The sequence below is a fragment of the Chiloscyllium punctatum genome, chromosome 5 (assembly GCF_047496795.1).
Source record: "Chiloscyllium punctatum isolate Juve2018m chromosome 5, sChiPun1.3, whole genome shotgun sequence".
Taxonomy (NCBI): Eukaryota; Metazoa; Chordata; class Chondrichthyes; order Orectolobiformes; family Hemiscylliidae; genus Chiloscyllium; species Chiloscyllium punctatum.
This window is the reverse complement of record NC_092743.1, coordinates 38159158-38183109: the sequence shown is the minus strand read 5'-3', so window position 1 is coordinate 38183109 and position 23952 is coordinate 38159158. Positions and strand designations below refer to the sequence as shown.

Below are 23952 nucleotides of genomic sequence, written 5' to 3'. Positions count from 1 at the left end.
GGAGGGGGTGGTCAGGCTTGGTGTGAGGGAGTGGTGAGAGCTGGTGGGAGGGTGTGGTCAGGGCTGGCGTGAGGGAGTGGTCTGTGCAAGTGTCGGGAGGGGGTGGTCTGTACTGGTGTGAGCGAGTGGTCTGTGCTGGTGTAGGGAGGGGGTGGTCAATGCTAGTGTAGGGAGTGGCCTGTGCTGGTGATAGCGAGTGGTCTGTGCTGGTGTAGGGAGGGGGTGGTCAATGCTGGTGTAGGGAGTGGTCTATGCTGGTGTGAGGAGTGGTCTGTGCTGGTGTAGGGAGGGGGTGGTATGGGCTGGTGTGAGTGAATGGTCAGTGGTTTGGATGCATTTACAACAGCTCAAGTTTCAGGGCCTTGCTGTGATTAAAAAGTCTCAAAAGAGCTTGGATCAAAATGGCTACAAGTGAAGGCTGAGGAAATCTGCAGCGATCTCTGCAAACTATGGGAGCATTCTTCAGGAGCAGTTCTTGTAATGAAAAGCCTTGGCTGCAGAATGCCATGAGGTTTGCTTATTGTACCATCAAACACTCAGGTTGCAAATTATTTTCATTAAACTCCAACCTCTCATTGTGTAGCCATCTCTCTGAAGAGTTAAATATCTGACACAGTACAGGGACGATGTAACACTGTCAAAAATGCACTGTCCCTTGAAAATTGGTATCAATTGCCCATTTACTGATTGTATTTAGATTCGTGCCGCTGCCCAACAGGGCTGCACAGGAAATGACCCCAGCGAAAGCAGGAAGAGATGAAAATGTGCCTTCAAATTAATAGAACACATTTTTATTTGACAACGTTCATTCCCCTGTCTCCAAACTCAACTCTGAAGGCTGTAAAATTTTCCTGAGCTGTTACTATTGATCCCAAGACCATTTTATGTGTTTGATTTCATCAAATCAGCAGATCTGGAGCAATCATTATGAGGTCCCCATGCTGCTGCCTTTGAGAGATTCTTTGTAATTTAGCATCTGGAATGTAAGACTCTGAATCACAAGGGTTAACTGAGCCTGTTGATAGGAAATATCTATTTTTGTTGCAGTTCCTAGGTCTCCTGAATCAGATATGAATTGTCATGTCAGACTTGCTAGGCAGATATCAAATGTGTGAGACAACATTCCAGACAAGCCTAAAGGTAGAAGCTTACTGTAACAATCAGAAATAAAATCAGAATGAAAGCTTTGCTCCCTCAAAGGGTGCGAGCGGAAATAACTGCAGCAAAGTTCTCAATCTCATTGTTAGGACAAGGAGGGAGGGAACTTGAAATAATTCTTCCCAAAAAGAAAAAGAAGACAGGTTTCTCTCAAAATACAGAAAGACCAGTGCAACTAAAATAATGTTGCAATATTGCTTGAAGGACATTTAGGAGCATTACATGAAAAGATTTACCTTTGAAATTACTGTGATAATTGCTGGAGGGGACTATATGGCAGTCATTCTGTGCCAATGTGACTCCACAGGTAGATACACGGGGGCAGGAAGTTTACCCCAATTTGGAAGCAGTAACAGAGACAAGCTGATGCACAATAAGATGCAGTGTGTGTGTGTGTGTGTGTCAGCTTGTTGGCTTATCATGCACTGCACCTCCTTCCCCATTAATGCACCCCCCACCATTTCCTCCCCCACCCTAAACAAAGCTATTTTCCCAGATCAGGGGTTAAATGGCTTCCTGCCTCCAACTGGCAGTAACTCCTCTTGTCCAGAAAATTTTTAAGAATAATTATGGCCAATTGCAAGAGACTAGATGAGTGGGGAGGAGGGAGTGGGGTGGGTGATGTGGTCGCAGGGGAGAGGGATGGAAGCAAAGTTGGTGAATGGCTGTAAGAGAAAAGGAAGCATCCCAATATCTCTCCATAATAATTGCCTGGCAATTGTGACCATTTTCATAAGTTCAATATTTCTACAGTTGCTAAGAGGGCATGTGAGGATGGAGTCTTTTATCTCAGTGGTAGGCTATAGGTCTGTCTTGCTGGAGGGTCTGCTCTTGACTCTCTGGCTCCTGTCCATTCTGCTCGATTGATTGGTTAACACAGCTCTGATCAATCATTAGCTTACCCAGCTAAAACGCATAACTGGTGACTGCTCCTGACAGTCCTGGGTCAGCACCCCTAAATAACCCTGAAAGGTCACTTCATTAAAATGCAGATGCACTATATATTAGATTACTTACAGTGTGGAAACAGGCCCTTTCGGCCCAACAACTCCACACCGCCCCACTGAAGCACAACCCACCCACCCCCACTCCTTACCTAACACTATGGGCAATTTAGTATGGCCAATTCACCTGACCTGCACATCTTTGGACTGTGGGAGGAAACCAGAGCACCCGGAGGAAACCCACGCAGACACGGGGAGAATGTGCAAACTCCACACAGTCAGTCACCTGAGGCAGGAATTGAACCCAGGTCTCTGGCGCTGTGAGGCAGCAGTGCTAACCACTGTGCCACCGTGCCTCCCTTAAATATATATATAGCTTAGTACATGACTTACCTGAGATTCCACAAGATGGGTTCGATACTCAATATTTTAAAAATGAATCAATTTATACAAGAAACTGGAAATATGAAATAGATAATACAGAAATAACCATGAAACTATTTGTGTAAACTAATCTTATATAAGGAAGAAACAAGATTAGACAAGCCAGAATGTGTTTCTGAATGGCATGTCATGCTTAACAAAACGACTGGAGATATTTAAGTATATTGTATTTGAATATTCAGAGGGGTTTTGATAAGGTTTTTCATAAGAGGTTAGTAGGAAAATTAAAACTACATGGGATAAGCAGTATATTAATATGGATTGAAAATTGGTTGACAGACAGGAAACACAGAATGGGAATAAATGGGTCGCTTTCTGAGTGACAGGCAGTGACTAGTGGGGTTCCACAAAGATCAATGCCTGAGCCCAGCAATTCATGATATATGTAAATGGTCCAGATGAGAGAACTAAGTGCAATATTTCTAAGTTTGCTGACAACACAAAACTAGTTAGAATTGAGTTGTGAGAAGAATGCAAAGAGGTTGCTGTAGCAAGGAGAGGGTTCAGAAAAAATATTACCGGGATGTTGCCAGGAATGAAGGGTTTGAGTTATAAAGCTAGGCTGAATTTTTCACTGGACCATAGGAGTTTGAGGGGTGACCATATAGGGGCTTATAAAATCGTGAGGGGCATAGATAAGGGAATAGCAAGGGTCTTTTCCCTTGGGTGGAGGAGTTCAAAACAAGGGGTATGATTTTAAGGTGAGAGGAGAAAGTTCTAAAAATGGACAACTTTTTTACACAGAGTGGTTTGTGTGTGGAATGAACTGCCAAAGGAAGTGATGGATGCAGGTACAGTTACAACATTTAAAAGACATTTGGATAAGTACATAGATAGGAAAGGTTTGGAGGGATATGAGCTAAATGAAGGCAAATAGGACGAATTTAGTTTGGGAACATGTTCACGTGGATTAGTTGGATGAAAGGGTCTGTTTTCATGTTGTATGACAAGTTGAATGAGTGCGTAAACAAATGGTAGACGCAGTACACTATTGCAAAATGTGAAGTTATACACTTCGATATGAAAATCAGACAGGAAGAGTATTATTTAAATGGTCACATATTGATAAGTATGGATGGGAAGGGAATCTGCTGTCCTTGCACACCAGTCAAAGAAAATAGACAGGTATGTGCAATAGGCAAGTCGGAAAGTAAATGATAATTTGGCCTTCATTAGGAGACAATTATGGTTCAGAAATAGATGACTTACTGCAGTTATACATTACCTTGATGAGATGATAACTGAAGTATTGTGTGCAGTTTTCGACTCTTTTCACAAGAAAGGATATAGTTGCCACAGAGAGTGTGTGGCAGAAGTTCACTAAGCTGATACCGGAGATAGCAGGACTGCCCTATGAAGAGAAATTTGTTTGACCTGGCTTCTATGCACCTATTTTTGAAGGTTGACAGTGGATCTGATTGAAACATAAAAAATTGTAACAGGGCTGGACAGACTCAGGGCAGGGAGGATAATTTCCCTAGTGGGGAATCTAGAGCCAGGGCATACAGCGTTAAGATACACGATAGTGATGAGGAAATACTTCTTCACTGAAAGAGTAGTGAACCTGTGGAATTCGCTACCACAGAAAGCTGGGGAGGCCAAGTCACTTAATAAGATCATGGATAATCATCTATTTCCATGACATTTTTCTACTTTCTCCCCATACCCCTTTGAAAACTGAAAGAAATCACTTTTTTAAATATTAAAAAAAGTAACTTTTTTCGGTTTTCGAGGGGTAAGGGGAGAAAGTAGGAATATCTCATTGAAATAGAGGATTATCCATGATCTTATATTTCATCATTTATATAAATGATTTGATTGTGAGCTAAAGAGGTATAGTTAATAAGTTTGCACATGACACCAAAATTGGAGGTGTGGTGGACAGCGAAGAAGGTTACCTCAGATTACAACGGAATTTTGATCAGATGAGCCAATGGACTGAGAAGTGGCAGATGGAGTTTAATTCAGATAAATGCAAGGTGCTGCATTTTGGGAAAGCAAACCTTAGCAGGACTTATACACTTAATGATAATGTCCTAGGGAGTGTTGCTGAACAAAGAGACCTTGGAGTGCAGGTTCATAGCTCCTTGAAGTTAGAGTCACAGGTAGATAGGATAATGAAGTAGGTGTTTGGTATGCTTTCCTTTATTGATCAGAATATTGAGTACAGGAGTTGGGAGGTCATGTTGCTGCTGTATGGAACATTGGTTAGTCCACGTTTGGAATATTGTGTGCAATTCAGGTCTCTTTCCTATCGGAAGGATGTTATGAAACTTGAAAGGGTTCAGAAAACATTTGCAAGAATGTTGCCAAGGTTGTAGGATTTGAGCTATAGGGAGAGGTTGAACAGGCTGGGGCTGTTTTCCCTGGAGCGTCGGAGCTTAGGGGTGACCATATAGAGGTTTTTAAAATCATGAGGCGCATGGATAGGATAAATAGACAAGGTCTTTTCCCTGGGGTGGAGGAGTCCAGAACTAGAGGGCATAGGTTTTGAGTGATGGGGGAATATATAAGAGAGACCTAAGGGGCAACATTTTCACACGGAGGGTGGTGCATATATGGAATGAGCTGCCAGAGGAAGTGGTGGAGGCTGGTACAAATTGCCACATTTAAAAGGCATCTGGGTGGGTATATGAATAGGAAAGGTTTGGAGGGATATGGGTAAAGTATTAGCAGCTGGGACTAGATTGGGTTGGAATATCTGGTCAGCATGGACAAGTTGGACTGAAGGGTCTGTTTCCATGATGTACATCTCTATGACTCAATGGTGGAGCAGATTCAAAGGTTCAAATTGTGTACTCCTGTTAATTTCTACGTAAATCTCACCCAATCCAGCATATATGTAGCTCCAGACTCTTATCTAAGTGGTAGACTCTTGTCTACCCACTGACAAAGCTAGGCAAGTCTAGGTATGATGCAGAGCTGGGCTGAGGAGTGGCAGATGGAGTTCAACCCTGCCAAGTGTGAGGTTGTCCATTTTGGAAGAACAAATAAGAATGCGGAATACAGGGTTAATGGTAGGGTTCTTGGTCAGGTGGAGGAACAGAGGGATCTTGGGGTCTATGTACATAGATCTTTGAAGGTTGCCACTCAGGTGGATAGAGTTTGTAAGAAGGCCTATGGAGTATTATCGTTCATTAGCAGAGGGATTGAATTCAAGAGTCGTGAAGTGATGTTGCAGCTGTACAGGACTTTGGTTAGGCCACAGTTGGAGTATTGTGTGCAGTTCTGGTCGCCTCACTTTAGGAAAGATGTGGAAGCTTTGGAGAGGGTGCAAAGAAGATTTACCAGGATGTTGCCTGGAATGGAGAGTAGGTCGTACGAGGATAGGTTGAGAGTTCTCGGCCTTTTCTCATTGGAATGGCGAAGGATGAGGGGTGACTTGATAGAGGTTTATAAGATGATCAGAGGAATAGATAGAGTAGACAGTCAGAAACTTTTTCCCCGGGTACAACAGAGTGTTACAAGGGGACATAAATTTAAGGTGAAGGGTGGAAGGTATAGGGGAGATGTCAGGGGTGGGTTCTTTACCCAGAGAGTGGTGGGGGCATGGAATGCGCTGCCCATGGGAGTGGTAGAGTCAGAATCATTGGCGACCTTTAAGCGGCATTTGGATAGGTACATGGATGGGTGCTTAATCTAGGATAGAAGTTCGGCACAACATCGTGGGCCGAAGGGCCTGTTCTGTGCTGTATTGTTCTATGTTCTATGTTCTATGTTCTAAGTCATTCAGTGCATGGAATCGTTATGAAGATTAACAAAAGCAAAATGGGATGGACTACTTGGCTGTGATTCGCTACCTGATGTAACTATTGGCACACTCTCTCCACAGGCAAGGAACAGTTTGAGGAGAAGGCTCACACTTTTCCAAGGCTGTTATGGGTGAGGGTGAAATGTCAGCCTGACCTGTGATGCCTAATTCCCAAAGTATTTTTAGAATTCCCTTGAAGCTCCAGTGCCTCAGAGCTAAATTAGATAATTTCTGCCATTGATAACATTTCAGGAGACTTTATGTGCCTGGATTATGGAACAATTAATTTCACCAGTATAGCCATCATTGATCACTGATTGTAGGCTCCATCAGGCATGCTCCAGACAAGGCTTCAGCCTAGAATATTGTTAACTCTTCATTTTGCCTCAGCTAAATAATATAAATGCTGGTTAGTCAGGAGCAATTAACTATTATTTGTTTAGATGCAAAACCTTGACTTAGACAGCTGGTCTTCTCTGGTTTTTTTGTACGCTTGTTCATTTGTGACACCCTCTGTAGTTAAGGTGCCTTCTGATGTTAGTGTCTCAGAGCATGTCTGAGACCCATGTCCCAACAGAGATCAACACCTTCAGAAAAGTAACCAAGAAGCAGCAAAAACAACTGGAAGAGAAGGAATATAATTTACTATGGTGAAAGTGAGTACTGCAGATGCTGGCGATCAGAGTGAAGATTGGAGTGGTGCTGGAAAAGCACATAGGTCAGGCAGCATCCGAGGAGCAGGAAAGTTGATGTTTCAGGCAAAAGCCCTTCAGGAATGAAAGTCCTTCATCATTCCCGATGAAGGGCCTTTGCCCGAAATGTCCATTTTCCTGCTCCTCAGATGCTGCCTGACCTGATATAATTTTCTACATCCATCAATCCTATCCTAGGCCTGAAGAGAATTTCCCCCCTTCTGGGTCTCTCACAGATGGCTGCAAATTTTTATTTAACATCAGCAGTCTGTTGAGGAAGAGGTTGGCTCCTTTCTCTGCATGTAGGCAACAGTTGCCAGTCAACAGAGGTAAGCTCCTTTAAAAAGCTGGTGTAATGGACTTGGTTCAAGAGAGACATGTAGAGAGAGTTTGAAGAGATGCTTCTTTCTGTCAGAAAAAGCTTGTGTGTAGGAAAGGTAACATCACTGGTTCTAGCCTTCATCTCCTCCAGTTCCTCATTCTGAAGCTCTGGAGACCTCCACTGCCTCTTCCTAAACATTGCAAACACTATAGTCATACTCTCTCTGTCGTATTTCAGTATGCAGGCTGAGTAATGGATTTTTTAAATAAACGAGTACGACAGGCACAAATAGTCCAGTGAGTACTAAAAGCTTGCCTGATTTTCATGATGTTTGGAGCATCATTCCTAAAATCCTCCCAAAGCAATGCAATCTCCTGTCAAAAGTGTGAGACATTTAAACCAAGCTGAGTGAAAATAAATTCTGGGGAAAAAAATTCTCCAAACCTTGCAAGCAGTTCAGAAAAATCACATTGATCACTATGGAGTCAGCAATGGGTTGGATGGTGTGGAGAGGTTTATAAGGTGTGGACATTACTCCAAAGCCAAGTGATGGCTTCAATCACTAGCAATGAATAACAGCCACATTCATGTCACGCCTTTAGAGGTCCCTCTCAAGTAGGAAAGAAAGTAAATAATGGTTGTTCTCACCTCTGTACCCCTCAGCTTCCACTGCTCCCAACATCACCTCCTGTGGTTTGGGATACACACATTCAGGGTGAAAAGGAGGTAGCTTTGGTCATAAAGCTGGAAATTGTAGAAGTGATGTAAAATATCAGAAGAATTACGAAGGTAAACAAGAAGAGACTAGACAAGGTCAGGGAGGGGGAAGAAGTGGCAATATAGGAAGAAATAGGTTCAGTGAGGCAGGAACAGGCTGAAACAATGGATCTGCCAGGGCAGTTCTATTGTAGGGTTTTGAAAGGAGGTAGAAGCAGTCAGAGCGGGGTTGAAAGACTGAGGTGGGAAGCTGTGGAGGTAAAAGCTTCAGATGGGTTGACATCAGTGACAGTCCTGGAAATAACAGCTTATCTTTCAGTAGTTGATTCATAAATAGGGGGAAATAAAAGGAGGATTGGTGCCATGCTGAGCATCAACTCTCTTACAATTCCTTCTATCTCTTTTTGTCAAGTTGGCAGTGGAGTCACAGCGACCCAGCATGGCTGCCTCACCCTGGCTGTGTCTTCAGGGTATTCCATTACTCCCTAATTGGCTTTTCCCCATCCCAGGATCCATTGTTTTCATTATGCTTTTTAAATTATTATTTATGACTTCTCTCATTGATGTAGGTGCCGTGGTGGGGCGACTTATGAAACGTTTCACTGTACTGTACTTTTCATGTAAAAGTACACCTGACAATAAATTTCTATTCTATTCTATTCTCTCCCTGGATCATGACCCTTCCCACCATTGAACACCAAGCTGTTATTTCTAAGGCTGTCTCTGACATCATCTCCTCTGGTTTTAAACAAAGGAGGCCCAATGTTTCAGGCCAGCACAGATCAGTACACAGAATGGGTCAAAGTCATATGTCCAAAGCAATTTTTTTTAAAAACTGGGCTTTTGTTTTACTCCACTCATTTTATCCACTTGGCCAACATTTGTTATTTAGCCAGCACATGCAAAACAAAACAATTTGCTGTTGTGGCATCTCAAAATACAGAAACTGCCACCTGTACAGCAACAGTTTATTTTTTAATTGGTTCTTGGGATGGAAGCAAGAATCTCAATGCTCCTTGTTTCTTTTTTAACCTATTTTCCTAATCAACCTGTTGATGTTGTTACTTGACTTGAACCTGGACCTCCTTGTCCAGAGATGGTGACACTACCACTACACCACAAGAGGAACCCCCCCCAATGCTATTGTTGCCCCAAATACTTAAGGTTTCAATTACCTGGTATAACGTTGCAGTCACACTGTCCAGGCCAGGAACAATGTTAAATTGTAACCTCTGCTGAAGAGCATTTGTGATCAAGTTGTCTTTTTTTAAAGCAATCCAGCAATTTTCATATAATTATCTGCCTTTTATCTGGAAATGAGCAAGTTGTTTTCAATGCTATGAATTGCCGTGGTGGAGTCTGAACTGACATCTTGCTTGATTGCTTACTCAGTAACATATTACTATATCCAGACTGGTGATTAATCAGCTGGGATAACTTGAAAATGTGATCAAGAGCTTTTTTTTAAATCTGCAATTTGTTCATTCCTTTATTGTCAAATTCTGTGTGCCATATTGAAGGCTTCTAGTGGGAACATGATCCTCCTCTTGTCAATAAGCTATTTAATTAAACCAATAATTCATTTAATACCCAGAGAAATGCTGGTGTGGAAGGGAATCTCATGGGGATCCAAAATCCCTTTTTCTTGATGTTGTTTATTTAAATATCCAGGATGCAAAGCAATCCCCTTAATTAAAGATGTCATGTTTTCCTTGGTACTTATCAAGGTGCTTGATCTTAGAAATGGATGCATGGTGGCTCAGTGGTTAGCAAAGCTACCTCACAGCACCAGGGACCCAGGTTTGATTCCCGCCTCAGGCGACTGTCTGTCTGAAGTTTGCACATTCTCCCTGTGTCTGCGTGGGTTTCCTCTGGGTGCTCCGGTTTCTTCCCACAGTCCAAAGATGTGTAGGTCAGGTGATTGGCCATGCTAAATTGCCCATAGTGTTAGGTGCATTAGTCAGAGGGAAATGGGTCTGGGTGGGTTACTCTTCGGAGGGTCAGTGTAGACTTGTTGGGCTGAAGGGTCTGTTTCCACACTGTATGTAAACTATTGAAAGCATGATAAACTGACAATTACTACGCTTAGACAGAATTACAATTAGGTTTTATTGTTATGTGTACTCAAGTACAGAGATACAGGAGTACTGTGAAAAGTTTACAATGTCACCATTCATTGCGCCATCTTAGGTACAAAGGTAGGTAAGTATAAAATCTTGGGCAAAGAATATAAAAATAAAGAAATAAGTCAGAAGTTTAACATTACAGTTCTTATAAAGTAATAAGTAAGAAATAAAAGTAGGTTAGAAATATAACCTAAGTACAGAAAAAGGTAGACAGGCAGGAGGCTGGAAGAACACAGCAAGCCAGGCAGCATCAGGAAGTGGTGAAGGCGGAAGCATGCTCCACGTTATTTACGTCAAATGCTCCCTGGGGCAGGTACAGCACATATTAGATACTAAACAATGTTCACTCTATACTGGGTCACCCAGCGTAGGTAAAATAATGCTGAAGAAGATTCATATTGGACTTGAAATGCAAATTTTGTTTTTCTTTTCAAAGATGTTGCCAGACTTGCTGAGTTTCTCCATCATTTTCTGTTTTTTTTTATTTTCAATAAACCAATACAGCCTATAAACTCTTTAATTTCTCCTGGGTGAGATTCAGCACTGATTAAAGAATCTGCTGGGTGAGCATTCAAGTTAAGATGATATTAGGCTGTGAATATGGCCTGAGACATATTCCATTTGCTTTGTATTGGGAGGATTTCAGCCCAGAGTAGGGAAACAAAATGATGTAGACACAAAGCACCATCCAAATCCTTCTAAGATTTCATACTTTTAAGAGCTATTTATATTAGTTGTATTTTCCTGAATGCTCCCAGCGTAAGAGTCCACGCATTTGGACCGAGTTTTGATAAGTTGAGAAGTCACAAGTCTTATTAACCATTCACAAGATTTTCAGTTAATTTACTTATAATCTAACAGAAAATCAGATCCAGCAAACAGGAAATATATCCCATTGTTGACAATAAGCATTTACAAATCTCTTTTGAGTTCTTAAATGATTAGGTTGACAAGGATACAGCCCATTTAAAAATGAAATGGTAACTTAAATGTCTTTGACTGCATCAGTGTGCCACATATTTGTTAATATGTGAAAACATTATTGTCAATACTTTCTTCCAAAACTTCAACCAGCCTTTCATACAATAATTTACTTTTAAGTTGTAGGTAAGGAAATGTAATATTTCGTACTGCAAATATCCCATAAATAACAATGAGCTTATAGTTTGTGAGGAATAGAGGGTGGTTTGATAGTATTAGTGGAAGCCAAGAGAGCTTTGGATGTTTCAGTCCTGCCTTGAGATCTTTATATTCACCCAAACATGCTGAGGCCTGGCTTAACATCTTATCCAAACAATGGCATGGCTGAAAGGCAGGAGTTTATCACCTTCCCCTCCCTCCTGCTGTATAAATGTCATAGGAAACTTCATGTCATACTCTTGATTCTCTCTACTCCAAACTCCAAAGAGTAAAGAAGCTAAACATATGCAGTCTCACCACTGAGTCAGAAGGCTGTGCATTCATGGCCCATTCCAGAGAATTGAGCACAAAATATAGACCGACTTCAGTGATGGAATGCTACACAGGCAAAGATGCATTTTTTTCACATCAAACGTTTATTCAGAAGGCTCCCTTTGATGAAGAACAGAGAAGCTCTCCTTCGTATCCCAGCCAATGCTTTTCTTCCTGAATAAAAATCATGAAAATAAATTAACTGGTCATTATCTCATTGCTGACATTTGTCAGTTTTAGTCACTAATTATGGGTTCTCTATGTCAGAAGCCACAGGATACCAGGTTAAAATCTAACAGGTTTATTTAATATCACAAACTTTTGGAGCGCTGCTCCTTCATCGGATGAAGACTTTACCTGACAAAGAAGCAATGCTCCGAAAGCTTGTGATTTCAAATAAACCTGCTGGACTAATACCTGGTGTCATGTGACTTCTGACTTTGCCCACCCCAGTCCAACACTGGCAACTCCACATCATGGATTCTATAAGATAGGCATTACCTTGAAAGAAACCCTACAAGCTTCTCTCTCCTCTGGAAGGCCTCAATGCTTCGAAAGTAACTTTCTAAATTTATGGGAATTTTGTGCTTGTGAAAGGTACTATATGAATACAAGTTCTTTCTCATTCTCTTTACCAAATTTAAAAGGAAACACCATAGGCTTTTCCAACATTTAATTTGTTGGGTGTTTAAATAAACTATGGAGAACTGAAGTGTGAAAGCTTCAACCCATTGCCTAAGTTGAGTCAATTAATGTCATTGGACGGAGTGTTTGTGACAAAATGACAGTGTTCTTACTTCTGAGCCAGGAGGTCTGGATTCAAGCCCACTTGTTCCAGAGCTATGTCATAATGTCTCCAGACAGGTGGTTTGGAAAAATACCTAATTAATTTCATTGGATGTAAACCATTGGGCGGCATGATGGCACAGTGGTTAGCACTGCTGCCTCACAGCGCCAGAGACCCGGGTTCATTTTCTGCCTCAGGCGACTGACTGTGTGGAGTTTGCACATCCTCCCCATGTCTGCTTGAGTGTGCTCCAGTTTCCTCCCACAGTCCAAAGATGTGGAGGTCAGGTGAATTGGCCACGCTAAATTGCCCATAGTGTTAGGTGAAGGGGTAAATGTAGGGGTATGGGTGGGTTGCGCTTCAGCGAGTTGGTGTGGACTTGTTGGGCCGAAGGGTCTTGTTACCACACTGTAAGTAATCTAATCTAAACCTTGCAAAACATTTGACCTTATCTCCATCTGTTGCTACCTGATTTTTTTTATATATATAATTCATCCATGAGATGTAGGTGTCACTGGCTGGGCCAGTATTATTGTCCATCTCCAATTCCCAACCACATTGCTGCGTTTCTGAAGTCACATGTAGGTCAGACCAGATAAGAACAGGAGATTTCCTTCCCTAAAGGACATTCATGAATCAGATGAGTTTTATAAAAATGAATAATGGTTATATGATTGCCATTAGGCTAGCATCTGCCATGGTGGGATTCAAACGCCTGCCCCCAGTGTATTAGGCTTCTGGATTACTAGTCCAGGGATATTATCACATGCATCCCCCAAATTGCTCTCTTCTTTCAGTGTATTTCCTAATATCAATGTCAGGGACTGGACTAAATGGGCAGGAGAAGACAATTGCGACCCATAGATCTGTTCTTCCATATGCATTGATCATCGCTAATCTCAATTCCATTTACCACCTTTTTCTGCAAATCTTTTAATAATTTGATAAACATCTATCAACCTCTGTATCAATCAATTAAAATTAAACCAGCAGCAACTGCCTTTTAGGGAGAATGTGACAGATTTCAACAACCTTCTGTGTGAATACTTCCAGCCTTCGATCCTGCACCATCTGCCTCTAATTTTAGGGTATGCTACCTGGTAGTGGATTTTCTCCACCAGAGAAAATCTATTTTCCATACTAATCAAATTATCATATCTCTTTATCATTATAAACATCTCAAGCGGATCGCTTCTTGAGTTGTTTAAACTCAAGAAAATACAAAAGCCAAAAATACTGATTGTAGGGAAATTTTCAGATTTCTACCTCCCTATTCAGTGAGGCATTGCTTCTCAATTATGACCTCTGCTGTTGTCACAATCTCTGTTTTTAGGAATGGGAACTGCCAAGGAGATATCTGTTCTCATGCATTTGTCACTGTGAGACTTTACCTTGTGTCCTGAGCTGATTCTCTTCAACGAGCACTGACATATTATCTAAGCATCCCCTCCCCCATCCAGAGTTCTGAAAGCTCATATCCCCATTGCTCTGTTTGAATTGGGGTGAATGGGAACACAACACAAGCAAGACTCAATGCCTTCAAGAGATGAGAAGAGAACCTTAGATAGCTTGTCTTGTGAGTCAGTACTTGTAACACAGAACTCAGCAATTAGAGTCTAAAACTGTCACAAAGGCACTGATCTCTGCCCAACACCTTTAATGTTGATTTTTGCTCCCAAATAGAGGGAAAGATCCAGTCAGACTGTGAACCTTGGGACACGTTCCGCAATGATGCATTAGCCAAGGCTTCTACAGCAACTAGGCTCCTGATGAATTCAAGAATTGTCTGTGGCAATAGCATGCTATCATGTCTAAGCAGGATTGCACAGAAGCTAACTCTTTTCTTTGAGACGAACAGGAGGAAAAGCAGGGTGCACAGTAGTGGAAGAGTCAGAATGCTACAGCGCTTCTTTTGTGCAACGGCAGCCTTGGATGAACCTAAGGGACAATTTGACCAAGAGGCCCTGTGATTATCTGAATAAACCCATTCTCTGAACACATTATAGAGGGAAACAGTTAAGTCTTTGACTCTCTCTCTCTCTCTCTCTCTCTCTCTCTCTCTCTCTGTTTCCGTTCCTGTTCCTGTTCCTATCAGTTGCTGATTTCTTTTTAAATCCACATTTTATAAGAATATGTGAGTGACGGACAAAATTCAATCTCTACTTCATCCTTTTGATAATCACTTTTTGATAAACACTGATAATCATAAAGTCACACAGCACAGAAACAGACCCTTTGGTCCAACCAGTCTATGCCGAAATCTGATACAAACATGGAATGCATTCCACCAGAATCTATGTGTGTTTGTTTAAGAAACTTGAATCCCCCTCCTGCACCTGGAATCAGGGTCGGTTTTGACTAACCAACAGATGAGCGTGATTGGCTGCCTGTTCTTGCAGTGAAGTAATCCCCAACTTCCCTTCAATCATGCAGGCCGGTTGTATGTCACGAAACAAGACTTTCTAGTGTTGCTTGTCAGATAGAAGCCTCAAGATAGGCCAGAGTTGTCACTCCCATCGTTGTAATGTTACAGGGTGGGTTATCAACATGAAGGATAGGAGTCTCAGGTTACCATTGGCTTGGATTACCATTGTGGGACCCGAAAGGATCTCTGTAGTAAAGTATTTTTGAACACCCACAGTAAGCCTTTTTTAAATCAAGCCAGCTGCATTATCAGAGTTAATGAGGCGCTAAACTTACCTTTATAGTTAGGGATTTGAGGTGCTGCAGTTTAATCTGTTGACTAGACTGCTAATATAAGGATCACATTTAGGACAGTGGCATGGGGTTCAGTCTCCATTCTGTCTGAGGTAGACTTGTGGCAAATAACATTCACTCCACACAGAGGCCATCCCCAACAAGAAAGAATCCAATCATAGTCCTTTGGTTCTCATCAGTGGGTGGCATAGTGGCTCGGTGGTTAGCACTGCTGCTTCACAGCACCAGGGTCCCAGGTTCAATTCCAGCTTAGGTGACTGTCTGTGTGGAGTTTGCACATCTTCCCTGTGTCTGTGTGGGTTTCCTCCACAGTCCAAAGATGTGCAGGCCAGGTGAATTGGCCATGCTAAATTGCCCATAGTGTTAGCTGCATTAGTCAGAGGGAAATGGGTCTGGGTGGGTTACTCTTCAGAGGGTCAGTGTGGACTGGTTGAGCCAAAGGGAATCTAATCAGAATCCGTTTACCAGAAACAGGACTAACCATAAAAATACTCTCGCTAAAAGAGCAAACCATAATCTGGCAACTTCATGGTGAGTAACTCACCTTGTAAAGGCTTGTCTACTGTCTACAAGGTACAATCAGAAGTGTGATGGTATACTACTGACTTTCCTAATTGAGTGTAACTCCAACAATGCTTATGAATCAGGACACTATTCAGGACTAAGCAGCTGCTTGACTGGCAAACCAACTTCACTCACTCCCTCCAGCAGTAGCACACATTGGCATTCATGTCTACCATCTACAACATGCACTGCAGAAGTTCAACAAGGCTCCTTAGGTCGAATCTTTCAAACCCACAACAACCACCATCTAGAAGGACAAGGACAGCAAATACATGGGAATGCCACCACTTGCAAGTTCCCCTCCAAGTCACACACCATCGTGAGTGACAACTGTAGCACTGTTCCTTCACTGTCACTGGGTAAATATCCTGGAAATCCTTCCCTAACTGTGGTGTGCCTACACTAAATAAACTGTAGTAGATCAAAAGGACACCTTCTCCAGGCAAGTAGAGTTGAACATTAAAGATGTACCTCGCCATAAAGATTTGCCTAGCCAGTGATACTCACATCCCGTGAATGAATAAACTTGGGGACTCTTCCGATTGTTTTATTCATGATCAAGAGCAGACTGAGGAGGGGTTAATTGATTGTGAACAGGACATACAAGTTTTTACATTGCTTGGTGGATGGCAGTACTAATGAATGCCAATAACTATATTTTTAAGCCTAATTTTGATATCAATGGACATTCCTGCACAGATCACGCAATAGCATCCTGTGTGTTTAGAGAATTGTTTTTGAAGCAATGCTGCATAAACAGTTTTTAAAAATCTTTTTATGTTTCAATGAGATCATCTCTTGCTCTTCTAATTCCAAGGAATATAGGCCCAGCCTACTAATCCTCTGCTTTCATGCCAAAACCTTCCCTGCTCAATCTTTGTTGCACTCCCTCCAAGGCAAGTATATGCTTCAGGCAAGGAGACTGAAAACCACACGCAGAACTCCAGGTGTGGTGTCACGGGTACACTGTATAATTGTAGCAACATATATTTATTCTTTTTCTCTAATTCCTTAGTAATGAAAGCTAACATACCATTTGCCTCCTAATTTCTTGCCATATCGACCTGTTTCATTTCTGTGTTCATATGCATGGATATTCAGGTCTTTCTGAATACACTCTGTGAATGTACCTCTAATATTCATAACAATTCTGTTTCCATTTACTAAAATGGGCGCTTCACACTTTGCTGAACTGTATTGCATCTGCCTTGTCCTTCACCACACATATGCTTACATCCTTCTGCAATCTCTTTTTGGCTGTCTAGGGCATTTAGCCCATCAAGTCTGCTCCACCATTTGATCATGGCTGATATGTTTCTCAACCCCTTTCTCCTGCCTGCTCCCCGTAACCCTTGATCCCCTTACTAATCAAGAACTTGCTATCTCTGTCTTAAATACACTCAAGGTCTTGGCCTCCACAGCCTTCTGCAGCAATGAGTTCCACAGATTCATGACCCTCTGGCTGAAGAAATTCCTCCTCATTTCAGTTCTAAAGGGTCATCCCTTCATTCCAGGTTGTGCCGTCATGTCCTAGTCTCCTAGTGGAAACATCTTCTTCACGTCCATTCTATTCTGGGTCTCAATATCCTGTTACTTTCAATTAGGTTTCCCCCATCATCCTTTTAAAGCCCACTGAGTACAGATCCAAATTCCTCAATTGCTCCTTATATAACAAGCCCTTCATTCATAGATAGAGACATAGAGATGTACAGCATGGAAACAGACCCTTCGGTCCAACCTGTCCATGTCGAACAGCTATCCCAACCCAATCTAGTCCCACCTGCCAGAACCTGGCCCATATCCCTCCAAACCCTTCCTATTCATATACCCATCCAAATGCCTCTTAAATGTTGCAATTGTACCAGCCTCCATCACATCCTCTGGCATCTCATTCCATACATGAAGCACCCTCTGTGTGAAAAAGTTGCCCCTTAGGTCTCTTTTATATCTTTCCCCTCTCACCCTAAGCCTATGCCCTCTAGTTCTGGACTCCCCAACCCCAGGGAAAAGACTTTGTCTATTTATCCTATCCATGTCCCTCATAACTTTGTAAACCTGTATAAGGTGACCTCTCAGCCTCCGACACTTTAGTGAAAACAGCCCCAGCCTGTTAAACTTCTCCTTATAGCTCACATTCTCCAACCCTGGCAACATCCTTGTAAATCTTTTCTGAACCCTTTCAAGTTTCACAACATCTTTCCGATAGGAAGTAGACCAGAATTGCATGCAATATTCCAACAGTGGCCTAACCAATGTCCTGTACAGCCGCCACATGACCTCCCAACTCCTGTACTCAATACTCTGACCAATAAAGGAAAGCATACCAAACGCCTTCTTCACTATCCTACCTACCTGCGACTCCACTTTCAAGGAACTATGAACCTTCACTCCAAGGTCTCTTTGTTCAGCAACACTCCCTAGGACCTTACCATTAAGTGTGTAAGTCCTGCTAAGATTTGCTTTCCCAAAATACAGCACCTCGCATTTATCTGAATTAAACTCCATCTGCCACTTCTCAGCCCATTGGCCCAACTGGTCCAGATCCTGTTGTAATCTGAGGTGACCCTCTTCGCTGTCCACTACACCTCCAATTTTGGTGTCATCTGCAAACTTACTAACTATACCTCTTATGCTCGCATCTAAATCATTTATGTAAATGACAAAAAGTAGAGCACCAATCCCTGTGGCACTCCACTGGTCACAGACCTCCAGTCTGAAAAACAACCCTCCACCACCACCCTCTATCTTCTACCTTTGAGCCAGTTCTGTATCCAAGTGGCTAGTTCTCCCTGTATTCCATGAGATCTAACCTTGCTAATCAGTCTCCCATGTGGAACCTTGTCGAACACCTTACTGAAGTCCATATAGATCACATCTACTGCTCTGCCCTCATCAGTCCTCTTTGTTATTTCTTCAAAAAACTCAATCAAGTTTGTGAGACATGATTTCCCATGTACAAATCCATATTGACTATCCTAATCAGTCCTTGCCTTTCCAAATACATATATATCCTGTCCCTCAGGATTCCCTCCAACAACTTGCCCACCACTGAGGTCAGGCTCACTGGTCTATAGTTCCCTGGCTTGTCTTTACCACCCTTCCCAAATAGTGGCACCACATTTGCCAACCTCCAGTCTTCTGGTACCTTACCCGCGACCATCGATTATACAAATACCTCAGCAAGAGCCCCAGCAATCACCTCTCCAGCTTCCCACAGAGTTCTCGGGTTCCGGGGAATCCATCCTTTAATTCCTGCGATTATTATTGCAAACCTCCTCTGGACCCCCTTCAGCACACCTTTCCTTAGATTCGGGGCCAGAAACTGCTCACAATATGCCAAATGTGCCAAAAGCTTTATACAGTACCAGCAGTTCATCCATTCTCTTGCATTCTCATTTTCTTACCTTCCTAACTGCCATCTGAATCTACACGTTAACCTTAAGAGAATCCTGAACTAGGATTCCTAAATCCCTTTGTGCCTTAGAACTCACCATTTACTTTGCCATCTAAGGCACTAGAAGCACAAGATTTACCATACATTCAATTCCAAAATTTCTAATCAGAGATTTCTTTCTAACCATTCATTGCTTCCTCTTTCATCCTTCCAGGTATAAGATGCCTCTGCAGGTCAACGTCAGCAACCCAATCAATTGCAACATGCGCGGTAAAAAACGCACAGTGTTGGTGGAGGAGAGAATTGAACAAACGCAGCCCGACTTCAAGAAAAATCATACAGGCTTCACATTGTACTGGCCAGGAATATAGCACTCATGAGACTAAGGATTTCAGTTGTAGCACACTGAGTAATGTCTTTATTGTGATGTTTTTATATAGAATAAAAGATTCAAGTACTTTCCATTCTGGTGAATATTCTGTCCTGGGAAATTAGTTTTCAAACTTTACAAGTGATCACGTGCATGAGTGATAGAATCATACCATAAAATGGTTACAGCACAGCAGGAGACCATTCAGCCCATCCAGTCTGTCCCCTCTGACTGAAAGACTGAACCTTCCCTGCAGCTGTACAATGCTTTTCTCTTCAAGCGCTACTCCAGATCCTAACTACTTACTGTTTTTTAAAAGTATTTTCTTCTCATGTCATTGTTGGCTTGTTTGCCAATTACCTTAAATCTGTACGTCCTGGTTCCTGACCGTTCTACTAAAGGGATATAATTCTCCCTGCATAGTCTGTCCAGACTCCACATATTTATGCAGACATCCATCAAATCTCCCCTCAACCTTCTGTAAGAAATGCAACCCAAGCTTCTCCAGTCTATCCAAGCAATGGAAATTTACCACTTGGAGCTGGTCTCATAAATCTTATCTGCACCACCTCTGAATCCTTAACATATTTCCTGTAGTGTGGCGCTCAGAATTAGACCCAAAATTCCAGTTAAGGCTGAGTCCACATTTGATACAGCTTTACGTAACTTTCTTGCATTCATACACTCTGCTCGTGTTGATGAAGCCATGGATCCAAATTTGTGCATATGAACCCTTCATGTCCGTGCACTCTTTTTGGAATTTTATCCTCTTTTTTTATATTGATTCTTATAATTCTTTTACCAAAATGTATCATTTCACACTCCTCTGCCTTCATCTGCTACCTCCTATGATAAATATAGACATATCGTATTATAAACTTTCAATGGATATTTTATAAAGTTTGGACCTGAGCTTTTAAGATAGCTACCACAAATCATGTGATTTTGTGGCCTTTGGACTACAGACAGTATCAGATCTCCAGCAAATACCTAATTAAATATGGATGTAGTCAATTGTGGATTTCAAAGATTTTATTGCTTAAACTAAAGATAGTAGAGTTTCCCCACTGCCAGTTACAGTGGTGTTTTAATTCCCAGCTAATGTTATAACCGGACAATTCAGCTCCTAGACTGTAATCTGGCTTGATAGATCATGTTTTGTAATGGTTTCAATGAGGTGGCCTCTCACTGAGACAGCAGTAGAGTTTGTTTTAACTGTAAAACTGAAGCTTATTTATTAAAATAAGTGAAGATAAATTACCTAGTTGCAACACAAATTCAAAGAGCTTTAAACACACAGTAAAAGTATAATCCCATGAATCACAAATCACCTCTCTACAAATTTTTAAAAAATGTTTGCACAGTACCCAACAACAGCTGTTGTTCAGTGCTCACCAGAATCCTTTTTTCTAAAACTGATAAGTTTAAGGTAACTATGACTTTAACACCTTGACTGGAACCTAGGATAGCGCCATGAATATACTATCATTAACCAACTTTAACAAATTCAGCTTAAAGTCCTCATCAGTGTTTTAGATTAGATTCCCTACAGTGTGGAAACAGGTCCTTCGGCCTAACCAGTCCACACCAACCCTCTGGAGAGTAACCCACCCAGAACCATTTCCCTCTGACTAATGCACCTAACAGTACAGGCAATTTAGAATCAACTAGGAGAAAGTGAGGACTGCAGATCAGAGCTGAAAAATGTGTTGCTGGAAAAGCACAGCAGGTCAGGCAGCATCCAAGGAGCAGGAGAATTGATGTTTCAGGCATAAGCCCTTCTTCAGAAACCTGAAGCAGGCAGTTTAGAATGACTAATTCACTTGACCTGCACATATTTGGACTGTGGGAAGAAACCCATGCAGACACAGGGAGAATGTGCAAACTCCATACAATCAGCTAAGGCTGGGATTGAACCTGGTGTCCCTGGTGTTGTGAGGCAACAGCACTAACCACTGAGCCACCATGTTTTATCCCAACACTACTGGTTTGGTGCTCTCTTTAACTTCTTACTCTAAAGCAATCTAGTTTTACTATTTACCCTCCTTACCAGGCGTACTGCTCAATACAAATATTTCCATGCAAGGACTTCACAGAACCACTGAAACCAAGTAAATCTGAAAACAAAGTCTGTCTTTCTATGTGAGTTTTACTTACGCCTAAAAAACATCTCTCAGTCCAGAAATTCCTAACAAAAAACTTGAAGTACAATTGTCTAATTTGCTAGGTCATAAAATCCTGAAGTCAACAAAAAAAAATTAATGTTCCAAAGTAGGTCTCACAAGCTAAACTGACTGATGGGTTAACCAATAATTCAAAACTTAAAATAATATTAACAATATGTACAACTCACATAACTTATATCACAAAGTTACATATTGGACTGGAGGGATGATCAAAACCCAATGGTCACCACTGATTTCCAATGGTATCACAACAGCTTCCCACAATCTAGACTGCCTGAGCCCCAGGAATGTTAACCTATCAGTGACGTGATCAAAACTGGGTTCAGGGGCTGCATTCAGCAAATCCTTTGGAACTGTCAGTCATCAGACAGTCTGGGAACGAGACTCTGAAACTAGCTGCAAATCATTAACCAACCGAGGTATTTTCCTTGCTCCAGTTTCAAAATTCCACGAGAACCAACACAACAGATATTTGACTACAATAAACCTCACAACCTACAGTAAATTCTTCTCTTCAAATTTAAATCACCAAACCTATTCATTAAATCACAAGCTTGTCATGTAGAAGCCTAGGAAATGTAAATCAGAGACTGAATTAATTGTAAACTGTAAAATTGAGCTATATTTATGTATTTTGTGTGAGAGACAATAAATCATCTTTTTTTTAAAACTGATGACATATTGCTGCTGAATTATTTAATTGAAATACATTCTCCAAGGGTGAGAAAAGCAACACTTCTTTCTGTCCAAAGCATACTGATTATAAACTGTAAGAGATGCACATACATTCAATCTGTGCTATATATCTTTGCCCATCCCACTAGCTTGTGTATATCCTCTTGATGTCCAGCACCATCCTCGTCAAAGTAGTCCTCCAACCCCATTCACTCCAAATCACCGATGTTCTATTTTGAGAATCATACCAGACTGAAAGCATTTAATGTTGTTTCTCTCTCCACATGTTTCCAGACCAACTGAGTTGCTCTGACATTCTCTGTGTATGGGTTCACATCAGTGCGGGCACTTTCGTTTTTATTCCATAAGCTTCAACTTTCCAGACAAACCTAATTATCTTATGAAATGCCTTTTGAAATCCAATTGACCAAATGATTTATTGTCATCATCAGCCTGTTTTGTTACCCAACCAAAACTCAAACAAATTTATTAAATACAATCTGACTTTAACCAATGTGTGTTGGTTTCCTTAATTGATCTATAATTGTCTCAAGTGACTGTTAAATTTGTCTTGGATACTCAAATTTAAAAACTCTCCTACATTTCATATCTCCCTGGTGGTGGAAATTGAATAAAGATTCGTGCACCTTGTGTCTTTCACTGCGTCTCACACCTGCACACACACACCATGGGTGCTGGGGAAAAAATAAGCACTACCGCAGTTAGGCGGTAGTGTCGGGCAAAAAAAAACTCTCCTACAGAAATTGACCTGTCTGTAGATGTTCTGCTTATAGTCAGACCTCTGTTTTGAATAAGGTTTTGCATTTTCAAGTCATCAGTTCACTGTCATCTTCCTCTTATCCATTTTGGGAATATCCTACAGTCTAGTATTAGAACCATGGAAAGAGAAAATAAATAAGTTGGAAAAGGCCAAGCTTTGTTTTCTTACGATGACTTTTTTAAAAGCTCCATATTGCCAGGAGGACCTGAAGATCTACCTGAGATCCAGAAAACTGTCCCTAAGCTTCCAGGATCCAGGCTTCCTGTGATCACGGTGGCATATCGCTTCCTTAGTCCCAGATTGCCTCCAGTGTTTGTTAACACTGTCTGCCCAAGAGTTAAGCAGCTCCATGAGAGCAAGCTCACAAATGGCCTGGAAGATGGTGAGTCTTCTGACCCAATACAAATGGAATTTAGCACATTTATGTGTTAATGACAACTTCTTTTGATTTTCTCCACCTTTCTTACCAATACCTCCTATGATGATGATCCTGAGTTCCGCATCGTGGACACATGAACAGGAAGCTGCTCGATCTGGGATGGCTCTGGACTGGTACCAACAATTCCAAGAAAATACTTCACAATTTCTGTGACTGTGCAATATCTGCTGAATCAGAGCTGACATGCAATGTAACATAGGAGAAAGTGTGGACTGAAGATGCTGGAGAGTCAGAGTTGAAAGGTGCGGCACTGGAAAAGCACAGCAGGTGAGGCAGCATCTGAGGAGCAGGAGAGTCAACATTTCGGGCACAAACCCCCTTCATCAGGAATGTAGTTGGGGAAGGGAGCTGAGAGATAAATAGGAGGATGGAGTTGGGGTGGGGGTTAAGGTGAGTGGGAAAGCGAGAGGTAGATGAAGGTGGGAGTTGTGA

At 41.7% G+C, this 23952-nt stretch overlaps 1 protein-coding gene across 1 annotated transcript in view; it reads left to right on the top strand.

Moving 5' to 3' along the window:
• Positions 1 to 20139, top strand: part of LOC140476993 (unconventional myosin-Id-like) — a 143344-nt gene extending 123205 nt beyond the window's left edge. Inside the window, exon 22 of the mRNA XM_072570059.1 lies at positions 19284 to 20139. Within this exon, the coding sequence (XP_072426160.1) occupies positions 19284 to 19440 (157 nt within the window). The 3' untranslated portion in view covers positions 19441 to 20139. The remainder of the gene's footprint in view (positions 1 to 19283) is intronic.
• The last annotated feature ends 3813 nt before the right edge of the window (positions 20140 to 23952 follow it).